The sequence below is a fragment of the Mytilus trossulus genome, unplaced genomic scaffold (genome assembly GCF_036588685.1).
Source record: "Mytilus trossulus isolate FHL-02 unplaced genomic scaffold, PNRI_Mtr1.1.1.hap1 h1tg000158l__unscaffolded, whole genome shotgun sequence".
Lineage (NCBI taxonomy): Eukaryota > Metazoa > Mollusca > Bivalvia > Mytilida > Mytilidae > Mytilus > Mytilus trossulus.
In genome coordinates this window covers 1733062-1750889 of record NW_026963304.1, presented here as the reverse complement: position 1 = coordinate 1750889, position 17828 = coordinate 1733062, and the positions used below count along the sequence as shown (strand labels likewise).

General features: G+C 33.5%; 1 protein-coding gene across 2 annotated transcripts in view; it reads left to right on the top strand.

The window, feature by feature from the left end:
- The window catches only part of LOC134700466 (pre-mRNA-processing factor 6-like), a 41036-nt gene that overhangs the window by 6612 nt on the left and 16596 nt on the right, over positions 1 to 17828 (top strand). For both annotated transcript variants that reach the window (XM_063561860.1, XM_063561859.1), the window contains exons 6-19: positions 310 to 391; positions 790 to 915; positions 1496 to 1590; positions 2609 to 2801; positions 3780 to 3906; positions 5811 to 5929; positions 7723 to 7885; positions 8763 to 8871; positions 9818 to 9887; positions 11249 to 11370; positions 11925 to 12018; positions 12446 to 12610; positions 13693 to 13794; positions 14613 to 14687. In XM_063561860.1, the coding sequence (XP_063417930.1) occupies positions 310 to 391; positions 790 to 915; positions 1496 to 1590; positions 2609 to 2801; positions 3780 to 3906; positions 5811 to 5929; positions 7723 to 7885; positions 8763 to 8871; positions 9818 to 9887; positions 11249 to 11370; positions 11925 to 12018; positions 12446 to 12610; positions 13693 to 13794; positions 14613 to 14687 (1642 nt within the window). The remainder of the gene's footprint in view (positions 1 to 309; positions 392 to 789; positions 916 to 1495; positions 1591 to 2608; positions 2802 to 3779; positions 3907 to 5810; positions 5930 to 7722; positions 7886 to 8762; positions 8872 to 9817; positions 9888 to 11248; positions 11371 to 11924; positions 12019 to 12445; positions 12611 to 13692; positions 13795 to 14612; positions 14688 to 17828) is intronic.

Here is a 17828-nt window from a genome sequence, read left to right as displayed (position 1 = left end):
TGACAGCTAGTTCAAAGCCAATATATGTTAAGAATTCATATATTGTACCCCATCTTTTCTCTGACAAAGTTAAAAATAACAAACAGGAAATGGAGATTGGCATGCAAAAAACTCAATAAATATGTTAGTAATAGGAGTATGTGTGAACTCTGCTGATTCATTATACAGTTATTTATTACTTATGATTTAAATACAAGGCACTAAAAGAAAATAAATCAATAATTTCGAAATTTATAAACTTTTTGTGTACCAATGAAATAAGTACAACATTGCAATTATATTGAAATTCTCCCATATTTATTTTTCCAGATTTACTCCACTTCCAGACAGTGTATTGGCAGGGGCTGTTGCTAGAACAGGAAATGCTACATCAATATCAGATCGGGACCAGGTAACATCTAAAATTGTTAAAACTTGTCAGAGAGACTAAAAAATATCTGAAAACATTTTTTTTTTAAACTGGCGGCCAATCTGTCCGTACATAGGCTAATATTTCAGTCACTTTTTTATCCAGTTGGTATCTCAAATACAGTTTATTGGTCGGCACCGTTACTAGTATATGTGGTCATATAAAGAGATGAAGATCCCTATCAATTTTGAGGTTACCATGTCAAATTTCAAGGTCAAAGTTATTAGAAAAAAACATTAACTTGTTCAGGAAAGGGTTTTCTGGATCCTTAATGAAAATGGGCGCACATTCAATGAAAAGAAGATTGATGTCTCATTGAAATATACCCCACTCATATAGCATGAACCCTTTAAAACTTTCTTTCAATTTCTTTTGAACAGAAATATGGCGGAATTAACACACCGTTTGGAGCAATTACCCCTCTGGGTACCTCAACACCAGGAGATATTGATATGAAGAAGATTGGTGAAGCCAGAAATACATTGATGGATATCAAACTTACACAGGTAATAAACTTACACAGGCAATAACAGTTGATAGATATTCAGCATAATACGAAAATTTATTGACATGTTAAATTCTGCATTATGACAATTGCACACTGTGTAAGGAATTAATCATTATTTTGTAATATTAAATACCAATGTATTCAAATTCAATTATTAGGACAATATCAACCAAATATTTTTAGATATTTAATCTAAAACTGTGAAAAAATGACGAATACTAGGACAATAAAGCAACTAAAAAAAAATTAAGATCAATGGTATAAGGGAGATAATTCCAATTGAGGTAATAGAAAGTTGTACTGAAATTTATTAGGACAATATCAGCCAATCAAATTGCAAGAAATAACTCTAAATCAGGATAATATTTAGATATTCAACTTACACAGGCAATATCAGTAGATGGATTCTTGAACTTGTGCAGGTAATATTTGGATTCACTTTGATACAAAATAGATTAATTTTGTAAATCATTCTTACATGATAAAAATGACCTGTTGGATATACAGTTTTGTTATACTAACACCATAGTTCTTTTACTTATAGTATAGTTAGACTACAAAATGAATTTTATTTCTAGGTATCCGACTCTGTGAGTGGTCAGACAGTTGTTGACCCCAAAGGTTACCTCACAGATCTACAGTCTATGTTACCCTCACATGGAGGTGATATTAAGTAAGTTGTTACACTCACATGGAGGTGATATTAAGTAAGTTGTTACACTCACATGGAGGTGATATCAAGTAAGTTGTTACACTCACATGGAGGTGATATTAAGTAAGTGATCTATATGTTACCCTCACATGGAGGTGGTATTAAGTAAGTTGTTACACTCACATGGAGGTGATATTAAGTAAGTGATCTATCTATATGTTACCCTCACATGGAGGTGATATTAAGTAAGTTTTTACCCTCACATGGAGGTGATATTAAGTAAGTTGTTACCCTCACATGGAGGTGATATTAAGTAAGTTGTTACCCTCACATGGAGGTGATATTAAGTAAGTGATCTATGTTATATGTATAAATTAGATGTGGTATGAGTGCCAATGAGAAAACTCTTGTATCTTCTAAAAGTCGAGACTACATCATGATATTGCATCCTTGTCCATCTGTCTGTTTGTCTAGGAAAAATTCTATCACATGTTGAATTAAGGTGGTACCCAACACTTGCACTAAAATTAATTTGGCTCGTTTAATTTTCATAAAATTTTGTCAAAGTACTTACTTTGACCATTTAACAAAAATATAAAAAAATCCAAAATTTTGAACCAACCGTTTTGTCAGAAAAATTACACTGGTTATATTGCAGTTTGACAAACACCGATTTTGATCATTGAGAAGCTTAATATTCCTTTTACAACAGAACGTAATTAAAACATTTAGCTGACTTTACAGAGTTATCTCCCTGTAGTGTTATATTAGGTACCACCTTAACCTAACTTTTTTGAAACACTTTTCTATAAAAGCATTGAACAGTATGACTTTATATGTAGTCAGCAGCTTTGCAATGATAAATTTATCCAATCTGTCAGATACTTAAATTACTAGTTGGTTAAAACTTTCTACTTGTACTTGCTAGAAAACTGAAGTAAAGCTTGACAAGCCTCATTTTCTTCCTGTGATAGAAAGCTAGTACAAATGAATTTTATAATTTCCTGCAATTAACGAATATTTTATATTTATCTTTAAGTGATGTGAAGAAAGCCAGATTACTGCTGAAGTCTGTGAGAGAAACCAACCCTAAACATCCTCCAGCGTGGATAGCCTCGGCTAGGTTAGAGGAGGTCACAGGGAAGTTACAGACAGCTAGGAACCTGATCATGAAAGGCTGTGAGGAATGTCCTAAGAGTGAAGATGTGTGGCTAGAGGCTGCTAGATTAATGGTAGGCAATATTTAAACATTCCCATGCTAAGGGACGACATCAAAAGTTCAATGTAGGATAAAAAAAATTGATTCATATAGTTTTTTCACTGACACCCTTACTCCCCTCTTAACTTAATTTGGGAAAAAATGATTGACCAATAAGGATATATATAAAATCAATGTCAAGTGAACAAATTTTGTAGCAATTTTGACCCCCACACCCAAACTATTTGAATTAAGCTTTTTATCCTTAATTGATTTTTTGATGTCGTCCCTAATAACATGAATAAGCTAATAAGCTGAAAAAAGTGGATTTATACAAAAATAAAGGGGATGTGATATGATTGATTGTGGATGAGACAACTATCAACAAGAGCAATATAGTAGATATAAACATATATAGGTCTCTGTATATAACAATGATCATAATTCATACTGTTATAGTAAGCTAAATAATATTTAGGTGGAGGAGTCACCCAGCCTTTTTTTTGTCCAGAGGTCCTGGCCTTCTTGTACATATGAATTGAATTAAAATTCATGAAACAGAAAGCGTATTTTACAAATCTTAACTTGAAATAAGAATGTAGAATACAATATACATATCAAATATGACAGACATGAATCATTGACAACTGAATTACAAGCTCCTGACTTGGAACAGTAAAATACAGAAGGGGGGGGGGGGGAGGGGGGGAGGTTTAAGCATGCTTGTGAGCACTTATTTCGCCTCTCTCTCACCTTGGACAGAAGAATATGTGAACAAAATGTAAAAAGTAGTTGCAAATGGCTTAACTCAATGAATTGAAATGAAATGAAGTACAAATAATCTAAATAACTTAAAAACAATAGGGAAAATGTACTAATGAATAAGTACTAAAACAGTTACTAAAAGAACATGGGAAATAAATGTGCCAAGAATCTTTTAAGAAAAAGTAGATGTTAGAGAAATAAAAAAAAAAAATACTGTTAATATGGATGAATCATTAAATTTTAATAGCCAGCTGACCAGGCCAAAGCAGTTATAGCACAAGCGGCCAGACAACTACCCTCCTCTGTCAGAATATGGATCAAAGCTGCCGATTTAGAAACAGAACTGAAGGCAAAGAAAAGAGTATTTAGAAAAGGTAGGACAACATCATAGTGAAAATTCTTAGTCTGTAGAAAAGGGCATCGACCTTGGTGCCAATTTTGTTTTTATGTCCCATTTATGGGCATTATATTTTCTGGTTTGTGCGTCTGTTCGTCTGTCCCGCTTCAGGTTAAAGTTTTTGGTCCAGGTTAATTTTCACAGTCCACTGAACATAGAAAATGATAGTGCCAATGGGGTATTTGTGTACTTGGGACACATTATATTTAACTAATGAAGTAATTAATGTCTTCAAAAGTTGGTCTAATACTATCTATGAATTTGTGTATACAGTGAATTCAATATTATTTGTTGGATATCAATTTTCGTGGATTTGGTCGGTAATGGGGAACCACAAATTTAATGTTTAATAAATTCATATATATGCAGACTGTGGCAAGAGCATGAATTCATATATCTATGGAGATCCTAGTTTTCCTTAATCCATGAAAAAAGTACCTACAAAAATAATGATTTCACAGATGGTCCAGAAAAGTGAAAATTATAATTTTTGCATCAATGACAAAGTAATTTGTATATATGGAAGTTTTTAGCAACCTTGACTGGCTATACAGACAAAGTCATTTAATAATCTGTTCCAATCTTTATAGTTAACTTGGCAGGGTTTTAGCTAGGATTTTGAGGGCTTTAGTCACTTTTGCGCGTGATAAAAATCAGCCTTAATTTTTTTATAAAGCAAGGGATCTAGGATGTTTATCAAACTAGCTATACATATATGTATATATGTAGGACTAGTCTAGGATCTTTGAAGACTTTAGGATTGCTAATGTAGGCAGTTATTGACAATATATATATATTGAATGAATTGACTGATGTGATGCTAAGATATGAAGATAAGAACAGGGATCTGGTAATATGGTCAAAACATCACTTCAGTTTTTTTCAGGGCACACCCCTTATCAAAAGTTGGGTGCCTCTATTTTTTAACCACTGCACAAATGAACTTGTAACGACTTTTTCCCTTCACAATCATGTATATCCTTGAAAATACGTTTTAATATCTATTTGGAATCAATTTCTTTAATATTGGATAGAAGGATCTGCATCCGTACTTAATGTGACGATTCTAATGACTGTAGACTGTAGATCATGTTTACTTTCGATTTTTAAACGAAATGAAATGAAAACGGGAAGTGACAATTGAATTATAATTTCAGAATAAAACCGGATTCATTTACGATCTTTTACCCATGCGCAATACATAGAACAGGAAGCACCTGTTTGAAAGTGAAAATATTTACGTTTTGAATAAAGTTCATTCTTTTTAATCGAAGTTGTCGAAAGTTTTTGATGAATATTTATATAAAGTATGACGAAAATACGTTGAAATAACGAAACTACGACAAGCAAACTGCAAATTATGATCGTAAGGGAAATATTGAAATTTAAATAAAGTTGAAATGTCCGGGAAGTTTATCAATTTTGTTCAAATGACGAAAATACGACTGAACTGTGAGAAATGATTAAAATGAAATGCTGACTGACTGATTTAACCTAAATAGATTATTATGATGGTCATTTGTGAGGTTTTATAATGATAATTGAGGGATTAGCGACCCATCTGATTGGCGATAGGCGGATTACTTGTCATCACAACTTTTAACACCTTTGGTAAACGTTAATTACCTGAGGGTCATAAACTTGTCAGAAACATAAAGACAGGTAGAATTCAAGTAATTTGATGTGTAAATATTTTTACACTTTCCAAATTTAAGTGACGAAATTGATATGAAATATTTTCGTCATTTCGAAAACCTTTTCGTAAAATACGAAAGTGACGAGCGCTAGCTAAATCACTGACTTGGTCAGGTAGTGGAAAGAGGTATAATGAATTACAAAATGAAGATTTTATGATTTGTGAAATTTGACATATATTTTTAGCTTTGGAACACATTCCAAACTCTGTCAGACTGTGGAAACAAGCTGTGGAACTAGAAAATGAGGAGGATGCTAGAATCATGTTGAGTCGGGCTGTAGAATGTTGTCCAACTAGTGTAGAGGTAAGGCATTGATTCCCCTCACCTACTGTAGTGGGGGTAGGGTAGGACTAGAGAATGAGGAGGATGCTAGAATCATGTTGAGTCGGGCTGTAGAATGTTGTCCAACAAGTGTAGAGGTAAGGCATTGATTCCCCTCACCTACTGTAGTGGGGGTAGGGTAGGACTAGAGAATGAGGAGGATGCTAGAATCATGTTGAGTCGGGCTGTAGAATGTTGTCCAACAAGTGTAGAGGTAAGGCATTGATTCCCCTCACCTACTGTAGTGGGGGTAGGGTAGGACTAGAGAATGAGGAGGATGCTAGAATCATGTTGAGTCGGGCTGTAGAATGTTGTCCAACAAGTGTAGAGCTAAGGCATTGATTCCGTTACCTACTGTAGTGGGGGTAGGGTAGGACTAGAGAATGAGGAGGATGCTAGATTCATGTTGAGTCGGGCTGTAGAATGTTGTCCAACAAGTGTAGAGGTAAGGCATTCATTCCCCTCACCTACTGTAGCGGAGGTAGGGAAGGGGGCATTATGTTTTATGTTTAGTTCTTCCAATCAAATTAAAGTATTGTTTTTGGTGATTTACCTTGAATTTGAGGTCACATAAACCTGATGATCTTTTTGAGAAAATTGAAATAAATTTTTTACACTTTTTATACGACCCCAAAAAAAATTTGGGATCGTATAATGGTATGATGTCGTCGTCTGCGTTGTCGTCATCCGAAGACACATTGGTTTCCAGATAATAACTTTAGTTTGAGTGAATAGATCTTCATGAATTTTTTTCAGAAGGTTCAATACCACAAAAGGAAGGTTGGGATTGATTTTGGGGATGATGGTCCCCACCGATTAGGAATTAGGGGCCCAAAACAAGCATTTTTCTAGTTTCCGGATAATAACTTGTGTAGAAGTATTTCAATTGCTCTGAAATCATACCGCAATGTTTAAAACCACAAGTAGAAGGTTTGGATTAATTTTAGTAATTAAGGGCCAAAAAGGGGTCAAAACAAGCTTTTTTCTAGTTTCAAAACAATAACTTATGTGTAATGGTATGGATCTCTCTGAAATTGTACCACAATGTACCATATAACAAAGGGACGGCTGGGATTAAGTTTTGGGTTTATTGCCCAAAATATGTAGGAATAAGGGGCCAAAAAGGGCCAAAAAGAAGCATGTTTCTAGTTTCCAGACAATCATGACAATAACTTGTGTTTCAGATGGATCTCTCTGAAATTGTAGTACAAGGTTCAATACTGCAATGGAAAGCATGGGATTGAGTTTAAGGGTTATTGCTCCAAGGGGGTTTCAAAAAGTTGGGGGGGGGGGGGGGTACCATTCTTGAAGGGCTTCCTTTTTTTCAAAATTTTTCAAATTTCGAATTTTGAAAAGTTTCAAGAAGAAATTTTTGATTGCATAGTATTGTGCAATAGATTTGTTAGATCTTTGACCACATTAATTTTGTGTCAAAAACCTATATTTTGTCAAAAATTAGATCACAATCCAAATTCAGACAGAATCAAGCTTGAATATTGTGACCAAATTTGCCCCAACTGTTCAGGGTTCAACCACTGGGGTTGTATAAAGCTGCGCCCTGCGGAGCACCTGGTTTATTTAAAGTGTTTAATGTGAACTTTTAAAATATATTCCAAATTAGGGATCTGACTGACATTTTGCAGTTCGATAAACATGGAAATGTATATATCTATGGGTGTGTTGTCCTATTGATACATATTCTTGTTTAACTTTGAAATTTTGGTTAACCTTGCCTGATCTCTAGTCTGACATGTGATACTCTTACCTATTTATAGTTGTGGTTAGCCTTAGCCAGACTTGAGACCTATGATAATGCCAGGAAGGTCCTTAACAAAGCCAGAGAGAATATCCCCACCGATCGTCAGATCTGGATTACAGCTGCTAAACTGGAGGAAGCCAATGGAAATAACCACATGGTAGACAAAATCGTTGACAGAGGTAAGATTGTAAAATTAGATTAGGTAGAGTCCATTACAATGATAGGGAAGGGTAGGAAGGAGGATTGTTAAAGGCAGAATCCAATATTAGAAGTGTAGGATAAAATATTTTATTTTTGGACATGGGTCATTGCATATTTATGTTTGTATATCCATTGATGTAATATGCAAATTTACTAGAAAAAGGTAATGATTGGTGTATGGGGATTTAAAAAGTTTAGTTTAAACATATTTCATTTGCTTAGATATGCAAAAGTGATGAGACACTAGTTAATCAAACTTATATAGTCTTCTCCCAACTTTTAAAGTCTTTCCTGACCTCCATGTTCACGTCAATGTTATAACACTTTTGGAAGATGTTTTTTTTTTAGTAACATGCTCTTCAATCTCAATATATTCCTAGTTAGGATCAATTATTATTTGTGGGATATTCTATTTTGTGAATTTCAATGTTTGAACCATTTTTATGCCCCACCTACGATAGTAGAGGGGCATTATGTTTTCTGGTCTGTGCGTCCGTCTGTTTGTTCGTCATTCTGTCCTGCTTCAGGTTAAAGTTTTGGTCAAGGTAGTTTTTGATGAAGTTGAAGGCCAATCAACTTGAAACTTAGTACACATGTTCCCTATGGTATGATCTTTCTAATTTTAATGCCAAATTAGATTTTTTACTCAATTTCACTGTCCATTGAACATGGAAAATGTGCCAGTTGGGCATCCGTGTACTTTGGACACATTCTTGTTTTAACTATGACCAAACCACTTAATCAAATATCCATGAAAAATACAATTTTTACTAAAAAAAAACAAAAAAAATGAATCCACGACAGTTGTAAAATTTATTTTATCTGGACTCCATGATATATTGTGAATATTTGCAGCTTTGAACTCCTTGAGAGCTAATATGGTAGAGGTGAACAGAGACTTGTGGATCAAAGACGCTGAAGACTGTGAGAAGAGTGGAAGTATAGTTACCTGTCAGGCTATCATGTAAGTTTAATATCTGGTTAAGAGGTAATTTCTTCGTTATTGGGGATACATTAATATTTGTTGGATACCAATTTTCGTGGATACAGGAGAACCATGAATTTAAATGTTCAACAAATTCAAAATTTTCTAAGAGATTGTATGCAGAGTTTGCAAAACAATCAATTTGAATATGTAGGAATATGAAAAATTTTCCTTAAAACACGATAATTGTTACCCATGAAAATAAATTAATTCACAAAAATTACCTGCCAGTTTCCAATGTTAGTCCCATGTCTTTACCTATAAAGTTCCCATGTAAGTAGTCAGTTACCAGTCAGACTGTCATGTTAGTTCTCAGTTACCTTATAAGTGTCTCAGTTACCTGTCAAGTTACCAGGTAAGTTTGTCAGTTACCTGACAGATTACCAGGTAAGTTTTCAATTACATATAATATAAAAAAAGAAGATGTGGTATGATTATAATATAAAAAAAGAAGATGTGGTATGATTATAATATAAAAAAAGAAGATGTGGTATGATTGCCATTGAGACAACTCTCCACAAGGCTATCATGTAAGTATTCATTTACCTCTGACACTTTTTTGTTAGTTGTCAGTTACTTGTTAGATTTTTACACAAGTTGTCAAATACCTGTTGACCTATTATCTTTTGAGTTGTTGATTTTCATGTCGGGTTATTTTGCAAGTTTTCACATTCCTGTCAAATTGATATGTAAGTTTTAAGTAACCTGCTAGCTTTGTATATATAAGTACTGTCTTTATAGAAGGTAGACATCCAGAATCGTCAAGTAATTGGTTTTGTTTGTATATGAAAATAAGAAGCTGTGGTATGATTGCCAATGAAACAACTCTCCACCAGAGACCAAAGGACATAACAATTTACAACTATAGGTCACCTTCAACAATGAACTTGTTTATTTGAAAATATATGTATTTATTTATTTACAGACGAGCTGTGATAAGTGTTGGTATAGAAGAAGAAGATAGAAAACATACCTGGTTAGAGGACGCTGAATCTGTAAGTCTGATCTAAAAATAGAAATCTTCTGAAAAGGAGATAGAAAACATACCTGGTTAGAGGACGCTGAATCTGTAAGTCTGATCTAAAAATAGAAATCTTCTGAAAGGAAGATAGAAAACATACCTGGTTAGAGGATGCTGAATCTGTAAGTCTGATCTAAATATAGAAATCTTCTGAAAGGAAGATAGAAAACATACCTGGTTAGAGGACGCTGAATCTGTAAGTCTGATCTAAAAATAGAAATCTGCTGAAAGGAAAAAAAGTCTACAGCCTCCAATTTTTCAGTGAAGTGTTGCAGAGGTCTTAATGTTAACACTTTTTTCTTTCTGTTAAGGAAGCTCACTTGTCATGTTTTGGAATTTTGGTCAGATTTTTGGAATCCTCTGAATGCCTTAACAAATTTTGCCCGGTGACCATCATTTTTATGGCCCCACAACGAAGTTGTCGCTGCCATATAGTTTTACCCTTGTCCAATATACTGAAATTCCGTAATTCGTCATTCCTCAACAAACCATTATACGGAGTTAACCATGATGAGTTACAGGTCAAGTTTTTTTCCGCTCCACTAATTTTTGCTAAAACAACAGGCTTTGAGAACTTGTTGAAAATCACAGTTATACGGACTTTTTTCTAAACGCCTTCAGATATTGGGCTGATTTTTGGTGTGTAAGTTAACCATGATGAGTTACAGATCAAGTTTAAGTTTCATTCTGCTCCACTAATTTTTGACGTAATTACAGGCTTTGGACTTTGAGAAATTTTTGAAAATCACAGTTATACAGACTTTTTTTCTAAACACCTTCAGATTTTGAGCTGATTTTTGATATGTGAGACTACCATCATGTTTTTGTCCACATGTGTTTATAGTGAAATTGCAGATTTTTCAACTTTTTAGGATGGGCCATTCATGTCGCTTTGACACATCTAGTTCTTTTTATAATTCTTTTACATGTATAATGATAAGCTATTTGTTAAAGTCTTATAAAATTTTAATTATTTTTTAATAGTTTTTGAGGACTTGCCCTTGATAAAGCTATTAAAAGTCAAGAGAGAACATTTTTCCACCAAAATTTCAATGGCTAAAATCTCGAAAACAAGTACGGTGACCTATATATTTTTTTGCTCATTTGATTCCTTTATTAATCACCTATCAATTTTGAAAATTTAATTATTTTGAAACTGAGATGCCAACTCCCTTAACAGTGTGCCACGCAATCAGCAGTGGAGTGTGCCACAGTTAAGTGGCTATGTTAAGAAGTCTTTTCTTTCTGTGGACAGTGTGTCACACATTCAGCTGTGGTGTAGTGTGACACAGTTATTTATACCTATGTTAACCCCACTTTTCTTCCTGTTAACAGTGTGCCACACATTCAGCAGTGGAATGTGCCAGAGCTATCTATGCCTTTGCCTTGGCAGAGTTTCCCAGTAAGAAGAGTATCTGGTTGAGAGCAGCCTACTTTGAAAAGAGTCATGGATCCAGGTAAGATTTTATATTAGACGTTTTACATACTGTTAATTCAGAATATGTGACAGGGTTATAATCCCAATAATTTAAACTTTATACATCTTTAAAAAAATTACATGAATTTATTAACAGGCTTTTTCTTAATATCATAAAGATAAAAAATGCATTTTAGTTTGCAATAATAAATGCATGCAATAATTTCTAAATTTACATTATCATTAAGTGATAAAAGTTTTATGAATGAACTAAGGCCATAAAGAAAATTGTGGTTTATGAATAAAAGACATAGATTATTACTGTTGATTCATTATTATCCTTTGAAAATATATTGAACCACAAGATTATATGTCCATCGAAAGACAATTTTCTTTAGGCTTGTATGCACACTTAGAAATAAACACCAAATTAAATATCAATAATCATTTAAGTTTTACCTTATCCATGATTAATTGGTACCCATGAACATAAATGAATCCACAATAAATGATATACACTTCTGCTGTACATTTTTGCAATCTTAACATAAAATAAGGAGGTATATATGATAATCGGTGACTCATATTTTACAGGGAGTCTTTAGAAGCATTGTTACAAAGAGCAGTTGCTCACTGTCCTAAGGCTGAGGTCTTATGGTTGATGGGAGCTAAATCTAAATGGATGGCGGTAAGTTACATCTAACATTTTGGTGAAGAAATAATTCCTTCATGTCATGCTCTATGCTCTGACATTTTAACATGGATTTATAGGCATTATATTTGTCAGTATTTTACACTGAGCGTTAAGCTAGATACTTGAAGACCATTCAAACTGATGGGTGAGACATACCTTCTTCTTTCTGTAAAATCCTCCTGTTGTTAGGAGCACATCAATTGCTTGATTATTCACAAGGGGCTATTCTTACATGATCGAAAACCAACAACAATTCGGCATATAAAACAACAACAAAATAACAAGAAAAAGTCAACAAAGCCACACATAGATAGTAAAGACTGTGCAACCAAACCCCACCATATACGCTCATACCTCTCCAGGAATTGTGATGTAGTGTAAAAGTAACAAATTCTTCATATTTTTTTTCCATTTTTTACAGGGAGATGTTCCTGCTGCCAGAAGTATTTTAGCTTTGGCTTTCCAGGCCAATCCTAACAGTGAGGAAATCTGGTTAGCTGCTGTTAAGTTAGAGTCAGAGAATAATGAGTATGAGAGAGCTAGGAGACTTTTACAGAAAGCCAGAGCTAGTGCCCCAACAGCTAGGGTAGGTTGAAGAGCTCCTTTGAAATTAAGTAGTCAACCATATAAATTGGTAGGCTCTAAACATAATGTATTCAAGGTTTGAAATTATCAGGCTCCCCATAAACTTTGTGTGGGCTACTCAAATTTCTGCTTTTTTTTTTATAGAGAACTATATATATTGGCTACCAAAATTTAAGCTGTGGGCTACCATGCCAAAATTTTAACTTAAATCCCTGGTATTAGATGTAAATACCAAGCTTTAAGGATGTATTCTTCTGACATTTCAGTCTCGTTGAAATCTCGTTCTGGAATTATGTCTAAAACATGAGATACAAGTTTAAAATATGAATGAATTTAAAAAATGTAATAATCAAACTCAACTCTGTAAAAAAAATTGGGTATTTCCATTGAGTAGTTTTTGAGTAATACATTTTTCAAATTTTATTACCAATCGAGTCAGTCTTTTTAGCCAAAATATCGAGAAAATAGGTGAGGGATACAAAAAATGATTTTACCAGAAACATGTACATCCCACATCCCTTTTTTCTTTTCAAATTTCTTAGATATGTATGTTTTCAATCATTTATAACAAAGAAGTTGAAAAAATATGCAATTTGTACTTAAAACGGAGAAAAATCACAAATTTACCAAATTGACAACATGGTAAATTTGACACAAAAAAGCATCAAAATATGATAAAACTTTCTTATATTTTAAAACACCTACCTATAGTTTTTGAAATTAAAATTTATTCAGATTGGTCCCCTTCATCTTTATTGAAAGTATGACAAAAAGTTTAATTGTGGAAATGTGATTTTTTTCATGATTAGAGCCCAAAAATAGGTAAAAACTGATGAAAAATGGGAAAATCATGAAAATTGGGTACTTTCAAAGGGCTGTAGCAAAAAAAGAAGTGCACCACCGTATGATTTTTTCTTCACCAATTATTTTTTTACAGTCATATGAACACAAAAAACAGGTTTAGAAAAAAAGTTTAATTCTAGAAATTTTTGGCCCCTCAGAGGTGTACATCCTTAATGGGAGATAACTCTAAAAATACTGTTGACATGAAAAACAAATTAATTCATGCTAATTTTTATACAGGTCATGATGAAGTCTGTGAAATTAGAATGGTGTTTAGGAGAAATACAGAACTCTAAAACATTACTGGTAGAAGCTGTTAGACATTATTCAGACTTTCCAAAGGTAAATATCTTTCACTCATCATTTTTTATGCCCCACCTACGACATTATATTTTCCATCCATCCATCCGTTTGTCTTTGTAATAATTTTTTAACAGTAAATCAATCATGTATTTGATGGGAAATTTTGTTTTTAATATGATGTTAAAAAAAGGGAGCAAGTGACAACCTCATTAGAAGCAGACTATACTATTGCCAAAAAGACAATGCAAACAACATTCAAACCTGTAAGTCATAATAAATTGACAAATAGATAAAAAGATAAAAGACAAAAACACTAAGAACAGTACACAAAACACAACATAGAAAACTAAAGACTAAGCAACAAACCCCACCAAAAATTGGAGGTGATCTCAGCTGGTGCTCCACATGTGACACCCGTTGTGTTGCTCCTGTAAGTACAAACCTGGTAATAAGTCTTTCTATGTCATACTCAGGGAAAAGGGGTGGGATTGTAGTTACCTGTCTTTAATGATCAATACCCCCATCAATTTCACAATTTAAAGAATATGAAAATGTGATAGCTTGAGTGAGGCATGGTGTTCTATAAATAGCTTGAGTGAGGCATGGTGTTCTATAGATAGCTTGTGTGGGGAATAGTGTTCTATAAATAGCTTGAGTGGGGCATGGTGTTCTATAAATAGCTTGAGTGGGGCATGGTGTTCTATAAATAGCTTGAGTGGGGCATGGTGTTCTATAAATAGCTTGGGTGGGGCATGGTGTTCTATAAATAGCTTGAGTTGGGCATGGTGTTCTATAAATAATATTTGTGCTTTCTAATGTTTTAAAGACTGAATAGTTAATAAAGTCTTATTTTTCAGTTATGGATGATGAAAGGACAGATAGAAGAACAACAAGGAGAAAAAGAAGCTGCTAGAGATGCTTATAATCAGGGGGTGAGTTACTTAAGGGAGAGAAAGAGGCTGCAAGAGATGCCTATAATCAGGGGGTGAGTAACTTTGTACTGGTCAAATAAATCTGTTACATGTCCAACTTTCATTTTTATCAATGAGAATATATCATTTATGAAATGATTATTACTTGTTCAGTGGAAATTGCATGCATTTTCAGGACTAGTTTGTGACATTTTACAAAGAGTTTGAAGCTTTACAATTTCACCTTTTGTTTGAATCATTGACCATATACAATGTTATGCCCCATGTTTATGTGCCATTTATGGGTATTATGTTTTCTGGTCTGTTTGTCCGTTCGTCTGTCTTGTTGTCCTGCTCCAGGTTAAAGTTTTTGGTTGAGGTAGTTTTTGATGAAGTTGAAGTCCAATCAACTTGAAAATTATTACATAAAATTATTTCCCTATGATATGATCTTTCTAATTTTGATGCCAAATTAGAGATTTTACCCCATTTTCACTGTCCACTGAACATAGAAAGTGATAGTGCAGATGGGACATCTTTGTACTAGGGACACATTCTTGTAAATATCTGAATCTGTGACCTTTCACCTTTAACTGTATCTATGACATTTTCACATGTTTCACCTTTTATTTGAATTTGTGACCTTTTATCTGAATCTTTGACAATAAATGTTTGACATATTGACCTCTTGTTTGAATCTTTGACATTTTTACCTTTTTGTCTAAATAAGTGACATTTTCTACCATTTTGTTTAATTTAGTTACAATTTCAGTCTAGCTTTGTTTGAATCTAACATTTTCTCCTTTTTTCTGAATCTGTTTTTGATTTCCTGTTATTGTCACATTTGAACTGGCATTTTCACCTCTGATCTGAGATTGCCTAGTATTTTACTTTTGATCTGAGTAGACTAACATTTCCTTTTGATCTGGGGTTGCCGTACTGTCTCACCTCTGATCTATCTGATATTCTCACCCTTGACCAAGGATTGACTTATATTTTCACCAGCTTTGATCTTAGTTTTAATGACAGGTTGACCTTTGATCTCTGACCTTTGATAATTAATTCCAAGCCAAAAATTAACAATGAACACTGCCTGCATTAGGCAGGCCATTCATTACGAGGCAGTAGTTTTACTCTCTTATGTTACTGGTGAGTGAATTCAGGACGATGTTCATTGAATATATTGACAAGAACCAGTCACCATGATAGATAATGAAAACTCTGCATTACATTATGACTCCTACTGTTAATATCTCGACTCTAACTCTTTATGTGTCTGTATGTTCTATTTTAAACACAATTTACAACTAATATATATAATGAATATTGAAAACCTAATTAACATGACAAGTTTTTAGAAATACTCTATTAAAATGACATTTTATAACCAGTAGCCAAAAGTGAAAGCTTTCACATTGATTAAAATTAGATAATTATAATTAATCGTATAATCTCACTATATTTCCCCATCACATTATTTTTAACACCTTCAGTAGAGTGGGGCGCCCATTTTCGCCGGGAACACAATTTTGAGGTGTAAAAAATTCAAAGGATGGCTGAAATGGAAGACATTATACCGGTAAATGATATTATACAACAAATATGATTATTTTTACCTACTGAAAAGGACCGAAAAAGGGACAACAATTTTCGGCCAATTTCCTGGAAAAAAAACACAAATTCAAAGAAGTATTTTTAAGTAGTTCTTTGACTGAACATGCTGAATGGCCTAAATTTCAGTTCTTAACACCTTTGAAATGTCTGCTATTCATCTATAATGAAATTGATTTGATCAATGACAATGTTGTTTAAAGTTGTGGTTATTTGGTTTTAAATAGATGTGTAAAAACGGCGAATATGTGTCCCCCATTGACAAAAAATCAATTTCGAACACCCTTTAATCTATAATTTTCAGATGATAATATTCAAACAAACATGTTTTCAAGCTTAAGAATATTTTGCATTTGAAGTTATCTTTATAAAGAAATATCAGTATACTTCAAAAACATTTAGACTTGAACATAAACTGTACAAAACATCAAAAGATGTGGCGAAAATGAGCACCCCACTCTACGTATCAAGGATAAAAGTCTGTCAAACTGATATTTAGTAATTTCATAAATAAATGAATATGTCACAAATCCTTAAATATCGAATATCACTAATAAAAATAACAAGGCATATCTTGTCTTCACATCTACGGGTATCAAATTTCTGTATTTGTAAAAAATAAGAAATTAGAAGATGTGGTATGATTGCCAATAAGACATCTCTCCACCAGAGACCAAATAACATGGAAGTTAACAACTATATATAGATCACTGTACCAACTTTAACAATCAGCAAAGCCCATACTGCATAGAAAGCTATAAAAGTTCCCAAACTGACAAATGTAAAACAATTCAAACAAGAAAACTAATGGCCACCATGATTTTCTAAAGAGAATGATTAAATAAAAAAAAGAAAACCAAATCCACCTGATGTTAAATTTTTCATATTATATTGTTGAGTTTGGCTAAACTGACAAGTCTGTCTACAGTTTTATCTCGCCTTGACGGAGTCGAAAAGCGAGACATAGGTATGCTGTTTCCTGTGTCAGTGACAGCGAATTAGTTTGTGATTAGGTCTAGTTCATGGTGAACCACTAGTGGTAGGTCAATGATATTTGGTATGCAGTTGTATTAGCATTGGCACATCTCATTACTATGGAGATTATTTGGCCCAGCCCTCTCAGTCAAGGTCTATTGACTTTAAAACTTTTCATAGTTTACATGTATTAGTTTGTGATTAGGTCAATGTATGGGGAACCACTAGTAGTAGGTCAATGATATTTGGTATGCAGTTGTATAAGCATTGGCACATCTCATTTCCATGGAGATTATTTGGTCAATGTCTATAGACTTTGAAAATTTTGCTAAGTTAACATGTATTAGTTGCAAGGGGAACCATTAGTTGTAGGCCAATGTAAATTTGTGTTCAGTTGTATAAGCTTTGGCATATCTCATTTCCATGGTGAATATTTGGCCCTGTCCCCTTAGTCATGGTCTATTGACTTTGAAACTTTTGCTTAGTTTACATGTATTAGTTTATGATTAGATCAGTTTAAGATAAACTGCTAATGTTAAGTCAATGATACTTGGTATGCAAATGTATTGGCATTTA